Source organism: Gossypium hirsutum, chromosome A03 (genome assembly GCF_007990345.1).
Source record: "Gossypium hirsutum isolate 1008001.06 chromosome A03, Gossypium_hirsutum_v2.1, whole genome shotgun sequence".
Lineage (NCBI taxonomy): Eukaryota > Viridiplantae > Streptophyta > Magnoliopsida > Malvales > Malvaceae > Gossypium > Gossypium hirsutum.
Window position 1 is genome coordinate 1,634,028 of NC_053426.1, and position 8,607 is coordinate 1,642,634.

General features: G+C 34.9%; 1 protein-coding gene across 1 annotated transcript; it reads right to left on the bottom strand.

Annotated features, from left to right (window-relative positions):
* Nucleotides 1-1,016: 1,016 nt before the first annotated feature.
* On the bottom strand, nucleotides 1,017-4,430 carry LOC107944100 (uncharacterized). The gene is made up of 5 exons (XM_016877923.2): nucleotides 4,426-4,430; nucleotides 3,063-4,033; nucleotides 2,407-2,436; nucleotides 2,274-2,316; nucleotides 1,017-1,541 (listed from the first exon to the last, which is right to left on the bottom strand). The coding sequence occupies exons 1-2, from the start codon at nucleotides 4,428-4,430 to the stop codon at nucleotides 3,064-3,066; spliced, it is 975 nt and encodes a 324-aa protein (XP_016733412.1). The 3' UTR covers nucleotides 1,017-1,541; nucleotides 2,274-2,316; nucleotides 2,407-2,436; nucleotide 3,063.
* Between the last annotated feature and the right edge of the window lie 4,177 nt (nucleotides 4,431-8,607).

An 8,607-nucleotide genomic window follows, 5' to 3' on the forward strand; every position in this document is an offset into this window, starting at 1 on the left:
CCCTTAGCATAAATTTGTTTTGGTAAATGATTATTGTTATTGTTATTTAAATTTTAATAAGATTATTATTATCAATAATAAATAATTTAATCATATTTAAACATAATTATTATTAAATATATTTTAATTAAAATATATAATTTAATAAAATTCTTAATAATTAGCAGAAATTTGTTTTGGTAAATTATTATTGTTATTGTTATTTAATTTTTAATAAGATTATTAATATTAATAATAAATAATTTAATCATATTTAAACATAATTATTATTAAATATATTATAATTAAAATATATAATTTAATAAAATTCTTAATAACTAATATTCTTATATGAATTTACTCAAATCATAATATAGATAATTTAACATAATTATTATTAAATATATTAAATATAATTTAACATAATTATTAATAATCTTATGATTTAACATCCTTCAATGGACTTCGAAGGTCCTTATAGTTTCAACCCACAGTACACATTATTCAAGTTAATCTCCATATTATATTTATACATATCAAAGCTATAAGCAACATAGAAGCTAATGAGGCCCCATTTCCCACAAGTCCACATGAAAGATAATTTGAAATAATTAATATTAAATATATTTTAATTAAAATATATGATTTAATAAAATTTAAAATAATTATAACTAATAAATTATCTTATATGAATTTGTATAATTTAAAATAATTATTATTACATATAATTTAATAATAATATATAATTTCATAAAATTCTTGATAATAAATTTTCTTATATGAATTTATACAATTTAAAATAATTAATATTAAATATAATTTAATAATGATATATAATTTCATAAAATTCTTAATAATAAAATGTTCTTATATGAATTTACTAAAATCAAAATATAACTTGAGAATTATAATCTGCATAAACACTCAATCCGAGTTCCAAACATACGTGCCAAGGAAGACGATTATTAAACGTGTCATTGTATTATTTTGGCTTGTTTCATGTTTAAGTTGATAAGAGAATTCTTGGACCGCCAAGATTTACATAAATTAAGTAAAATTTAGTTTCAACTGTATCGGTTCAAAACAAGTAAGATTTGCCAGTCCATGCTTTGCTGGCTTTTAAGTTTAAAACAGATGCCATATAGCTGACAATTTTCATCGAGGAAAACAAGTAGTCTGTTCTACCCAAAATATCTCAAGAGTTTTAAACAAAAGGTAGTTAGTTAGATGTAAACACGCCTTTTCTGAAACCTACAAATGTCAATGGCTAGTTCTTAATTACAAGCAGATCATCCTCCTTGCATATGGGCACCTAGTTCACCAAACTGATCATCAGCTTCCACAGTATCCTAAGACAGGCGAACTGCATCCAGCTTCTGTTTCAAGATTTCTATAGCATTAAGAACCAACTGAGAAGCTTTGATCGCACCAGTGGATTCAACTGTAAAGATGAAACTGTCTTCTTTGGCATATATCTCCACAAGACCTGGCTTGCCCATAGCTTCAGCTTTCTTTAGCACCTCATCGTCATAGGTATACGCCTCTGGATCAACCACCACAACCTGTTTTCAAGATAAAAATAGAATTCATAGTTAGCAGCGCCAACAGCAGCAGCAGTGAAATAGCATAACCTCCAATTTTTGGCTCACAATATAGGGACTGAACGAATGCACTCAACATACATGAAACATATGATGCTCAAGCAAGTCAGAACTAATTCCGAAATGCTCCAACACTCACTGCAATAATAGTCAGTAACAACATTACGGTATCATTGGAGACTTCCTATAGAAACAAGGTTTTCAATACAGTAATGGCAGCAGTAGCAAGTAGGCCCCATTTAAATGAAAGCAGAAAGAAATGTAGTTTGACACCTCGTATCTTTAGCTTTGAGATAAACACAGGGTGGTATTAACAGCCCTAATACAAGGAGAAACACTCCAATCCAGAAACCTAAACTGAAGCTCAAGTTCCATCAATATCCTCATGATTCACAAAAGTAAAAGGCACATAAGAGGAACTTTTGTAAGAAACATATAAAGACAAAATGCTACTAAAACACATCCACATTTTAAGCTCAAGCAAACTAGAAACTCTAAAAGAAAAGACCTTGATGACGTGCAAAGCAATTCAATCCTCCTATTGGACAGACCATAGATGTAATTAATCAAAACCAGCAATTGCTTTAACAATCCAGAAGCTCTAGTGATAGCCAACACAACCCAAAGCTTAATCCCAAACAATTTCTTTGTTAGAATAGATGTAATGATGTAGAAAGTAAAGGCATAGCATACCTGTTGGGTATTTGGGTCAATGTCAAAGAATAAGATCATTGCTCTGCATTTTATGAAGTATTGATTAGACTTGGCAATTAATTATAACGGCACAGCCCTTATAGAACTCGGGAAGATTGTGAAACTTGTAAACCTCGTTAACAGCCTGAATTTGCTTAGTTATCTGCGAGTTAATTGCAACAAAGTAAATGCCATTTATTTGGAAATAAAAGAACAGTGGAATATAGAGGGAAAAGAAAAAGAACTGCAAGATGAGCATCTCGATTTGTTCTACATAAGATAGCCATCCTACTGAGAGCAGATACGACTTAAATACTTAATTGTCAGGAAATGAGAATAGAACAAATACCCGACCAGTATGACAAACCAGTGCAAAATAAACATTATTTAGAAGTTTTTAAAATATAAACATCATTCAAATATGGGCATGAACTATGAAGTATGACTCTCCAAATATATACAAGTGCCGAATGCCATTTAACTATCCAAAGTATGACTAGATATTGGAAAAGGTTCAACTATCCAAAGGAATTACAATCATGTCAAATACTATGATATAGGCAACCACTCAATACAATTTTTAAACTCGAAAACTGCATTAACATACGAGAATCAAAATCAGATAGAACACGAAATAGAACTCAAATCTCATTGACCAAAACAACAAACAAACGGGTATATTTTAGTTTATGCAAAGTCAATCATCACTTATTAACTAATATCATTACAAAAGAATAAAATTACAATGCTTTTCAGCCAGCTATCCGAAAGAAACCACTAAATGTTTACCTCAGACATGTGAAGCATGGCCATTACCACCCAATTCCACAACAGCCGACTTCTCTTTCACCAAACCATCTTCTTCTTTAATCCCACTATCGAGATCATCATCGGAATCCAAAGTGAAATTCCCCCCATTACTATCCATTAGCTGTATTTCAGCCCCTAATGGCTTATACCGCAAACCATCCCCTGAAGCACCAACAACAACACCGTTTCTTTTGCCAATAAGCGATAACATCCCAACAACCAGAACCACAAGCAAAGCAAGATGGCAATTGAATTGCAATGTGGCAATAAACCTTGCTCTATGATAATCAGGGAAACTTCTGCATTTAATAGTATAATTCCCTCTACTTTTTTCATGTAAGCTACATCCATGAACCATCAAATTAGTGTAAAATGAAAATCCCATTTGCACAAACCATGTTCCGTGTAAAATCAACCCAATACCTCGTACCGATTTCGAGTAAATGGACCTGTTAGATCTCAATTCTAACATTGTTGAAACCACACAAATTGCTATGGGAACACATAAAAGATCAAAATATCTATTCTCAATCCCACTTGTATCCTTTCTTTGCAAGTAATACAACAAAAATTCTTCAACAAAAGCTAAAAGCAGAACTAATTCAAGAACAGGATCAGGCCAAAAGTATGAACCTTTCTTATTATTTAAAAGACCTAAAGCAGAGTAAAGCAAGAAGAGCAGAGCAAGTGAGAGCACTTGTAACTGGAGCACCGTCCCCACCCGATCTTTTGAACTGAAAGCATCAAAGATTGAAACCACAGAATTTAAGAAAATCGAAAGGGAAAAGATTGATACAAAGATGAAAGATGGTGAAGAAGAAAAAGGGTTCTCTTTAGTTTTAGAAATAGAGGCAGATTTGATCTGGGTTGAAAGTGAAGAAGAAAATGGAGTTGGACTCGGGTTGAGGCAGAGGGTAAAACAGAGAGGGGAAACTGAAGAGGCATCTAATCTGGGCAAAAGAGAGGGATTAGAAATCGGTGGTTTTCACCGATTAGAAAAGTAATGTATTACACGCGTATTAGCAATACATTGAACCAAACGACGGAATAAAGAGGGATTAGTGGGGCCCACCGATTAGGGGTGTATTGGCATAGCCAATACACCCAACCAAACATGGCATTAGTAATTTAAGAGTGTTATGTAATTATTGTGCTTGAATATAGTTTATTAGTTGTTAATTTTTGTTTTTGTTTTTAATACTACTTGTCAAGTCTTGCTTTATTTGTTTTTTAATTTAAACTTTTTTTTGTTGAATTTTCAAGTCCATGATTTTTGTTTTACTTTTATCTAACATCCTATTTTGGTGTTTTAATTTTTTTTTAACCTAGTTGGGTAAAAAACCCCATTATTTTACCATTGATGCTCGATTTTGATAACTTGATGGCAGCCTCCCTTTTAAATAAATATATAAAAAAATCAATATTTTGCCAATTATTGTCCATTTCCGGATTTACTTGGAATCAATATTTTTTGTATTTTATTTAAAAAAAATTTACTAGCATTCACTTCATTGTTAACAAAAAGTGAGAAATATAGTGACTAATACATTCTAAAAAATAAAATAAAAATTTATACCTATGTAAAATGTATAAACTTGAGAGTTAATCTTTTCAAATATTCTTAAATTATAATTTAATTTAATTTCAAACTTTTAAAATTAATTAAATTTACCTATGTAAAGTGTTAAAAAAATAATTCTTTTAAATTTTATAAAAATTTAATCAAAACTTAAGGAAAAAATAAAATATTTTTAAGAGTAAAATAGACTATTAATAAATTATGCTTATATTTTAACTTGTATAAAACACATAACAAGAGAAATAATATATATTAAAGAATTAAACACATTAATATAAATGATATGTTAAAATGCATTTGGCTTTATGATTGGAAGTAATGTAGTACTTTGCGGTTGAATAGATTCATAATTGACTAGTTGAAAGTGAGTATATGAGAAATAAGTTACTTTGAATATGGAAAGATGTTGAATAAACGATCTAAAGAGAGTAAGAAATAAAATTAAATAATTCTGAAGAGAGTAAGAAAATTTAATGTAATTTTAATGTAATTTTGATATAATGTAAATTTATAATTTTTATTTATTTGATAATTTTAATTGCAGATTTGCAGCAAATGGGTTCGTTGATTGATAATGAAAATAAGGGTCACATATCGAGTAACATTAATGAAATGGTAATGAAAATTTTATTTGATAGTCACATTATTTGTTGAATGAAATTATATTGTATTAACCATTTCGTAAATATAATAATGTCAGGTCGAGTATTGCGTATTGGGGGGTTGTATTTATAATGTAGGGTTTCAGCCAGATGAACGCGTAATACCGTTCTTAGAGTTAGCAGGGTTCGGATCAGCAGCATTGATCCGGACTTTTGATCTGCGATATGACTTAATTTTTGCTTTAGTCGAGCGATGGCGTCCGGAGACGCACACATTTCATTTGCCGTGCGGGGAGTGCACCATAACTTTAGAGGATGTTGCAGTACAACTGGGGCTCCCCATCGACGGGAACGTGGTCACGGGCGTAAGTTCGATCTCGAGGCTAGCTCACCTTTGCTACAGTTACTTGGACGCTCCCCAAGTGAGGGGAAATTTGCCACATTACGGTTTTCATGGCTAAAGGCCAATTTTGAGCATTTGCCCAATACTGCCACTGAATTGGAGGTTATGCAGGCCGCTCGAGGTTACATTATGCACCTTATAGGAGGTGTACTCGTGCCGAATTCACACGGCAATGAGGTCAGTTTGATGTACCTACCGCTACTGTCTAATTTGCATAACACGCGTTCATACAGTTGGGAGTCTGCAGTGTTAGCCACGCTGTACCGCGAACTTTGTCGGACGACAGATCCTTCTGCGATGGACATAGGCGGATGCCTTATACTGCTGCAGTCGTGGGCACTTTATCGGATGCCATTCTTGGCATCCATTAGTCACCAGCCATATATATTTCCACTTGTTAATAGGTGATGAATCTTTACACGTTATAGCAATTAATTGAATTTTTTGGGTTATATTGTTCTAACAATTTGTTTTCGTAGATGGAGCACGAATCCGGGTATCAGGAGGTCATACACGGTTTCGATATATCGTCTGATGATCGAGAATCATTCTGGGGAGGGGGTAGGTTTTTCAATATCAATTTAATTTTATTATTTTTATCTCACTCAACTCACGTTAATATGAAAATGTTATTAACTGTGCAGTTCATTTGGATGCCGTATTCTGTTCCTAAGATTATGGCCGTTATTCCCTCGCATGCATACGTCCACTCAAACTTATGGTGCATTAGCGCACCCCTTATCCATTTTCAGATGGTGGAGTGGTGTCATGGCGATCGAGTACTCCGACAGTTCGGTTGTGTACAATATATCCCGACACAACCAGTACGATTGCCTAGAAAACTTCATGGCATGACTAGGAGGGGGATGCATTGGGCAGATTGGGGAGATGTGGATGAAGAGTATGTTACGATGTGGAACAACCGGTTTGGTAGGATACCTCCGATGGATCGTTGTTTGGATCTGCGGCCCTCGACACAGTACTTACAGTGGTACTATGAGAAGGGGAAACCATTTTTATTTGGTGGGCGGTCGATGGTAGTTCCCCCTCATACGACACGGATTGGGCAATATTTTCTAGATCCGCATCATGCACCAACTCCGGAGCCAGAGCCAGAGCCAGAGCCAGAGCCGGAGGCAGTGCCGGACCCAGAGCGGCGGCTAGAGCCGGAGCTACACTCAGGGACTAGTTCTTATCATCCAAATTTGGGGGCTGATGACTATTTCCCGAGCTCTTCAGCCCATGAATATTATTCAGATTTTGATATCTTCAGCCCACTGCCACATCTGTACTCTACTTTTCCCGGCTCATATCCACCACCATTCTCTACTCCACCCGGCTCGAGTTCATCAGTGGCATTTGAGACATTCTCTACACCCCTACATATGGACGAAGAGAACGTTGATCGTCGTAGTCGCCCACAACGTGAACGTCGAGCTCCACAAAGATATACCCCTAGAACCACACCATCAAACCATCAATTTTAAGGGGTTTTGTAATATATTGAAAGGATAAGGTTATTTTTTACCCATTTTCACAACTTGTCGTTTCCAATCTGCGTTCTTATAATCTCGATAAAAGTTAGCCGCGATTTGCCGTATACAGTAAACGGATCTCCATGGCACACCAAAACGGCTAATGGCGCAACTCGTATTTAAATAGTTAACTTTGTATTTATGTAATGACTTTTTTGCCATTTTATTTATCAATTTTATAGTTTTTTATTTATTATTTAAATAAATAAACTTTATACTAACTATGTAAGTCAAATTAGATTAACTGCAACAAATTGTTGACAAATTTGTGATTCAATCCTTTTAACATGTCATGAAACTACATCTCAATTTCTACTCGGTTGCGACGATTGTCCAATATGGTAGTTTCAGAACGGGCATTTACTTCGATTATGACCGGCTAATCTGCATACACCACACAGCTTTCCGTCGGATTTCTCCCTAATGTCCATTTCGTTACGAATTCTGGATGATTGTGGATGACCTTTCGGGTTCCTACGTAACCCTTTATCTGGAACAAGCTCGAAGGTCGTCGGAGGTACCTCCCAAGTAGATAGGTCAGGAAGCACGGGGAACTCGTTCTCCCATACACGCAACGTGTGTACAAGGGTGTACACTTCATCGATAAAATGTTCTACATTGAGTGAGACTTTAGTACAAGCTGCTACAACATGTGCACATGGATAATGAAGTATTTGAAACCTCCTACAATCGCATCGTCTATTTCAAAGATCAACTCCGTAGGATTTAGGTGGTATACAGGGTCGATGACCGATAGTCTCAATAACTCAAAACGTTTCATTACGTCGTGAATATACTTCTACAGTCATTGACCTCGCCATCCGACGGTTTGCAGCAATTGCATCCCTGACATCTTCTCCAAATACATGTCCCGCCTCCATTTGGTTAACTTGTTGTTGACCCATTCTTGGCATTAAGGTAGCCAACCTGTAGAATGTAGCTGAGAAGACAGATGAAATTGGAAGATGTCGTGTTTTTAACAACACAGCGTTGATCCCCTCCACCAAGTTTGTGGTCATTTGACTATAACGAAAGCCCTCGTCAAAACTTTGAGTCCATTGCCACGGCTCTATAGTACCCAACCACTGTCGAAAAGATGTGTTTGTTTGACCCTCCATGTCGCTCTCAAGTCGAGTCATTCTTTGGCGAAAAATGTGTGGCTCTAACTCGTACGCTACATATGTATTAAGAAAAGATAAGTTACAACACTGCCCTAAAACATTAAAACTTATATTGAAAAGATAAGGTAATCCTTTACCCATTCTCACAACTTGTCTCTTCCAGTCTGCATTCTTATAATCTCGCTGGAAGTTAGCCGCGATGTGCCGGATGCAGTAAACGGATCTCCATGGCATACCAGAACGCCTAATGGTAGCAATTAATCCTTTCCCTCTACCAGAGATGA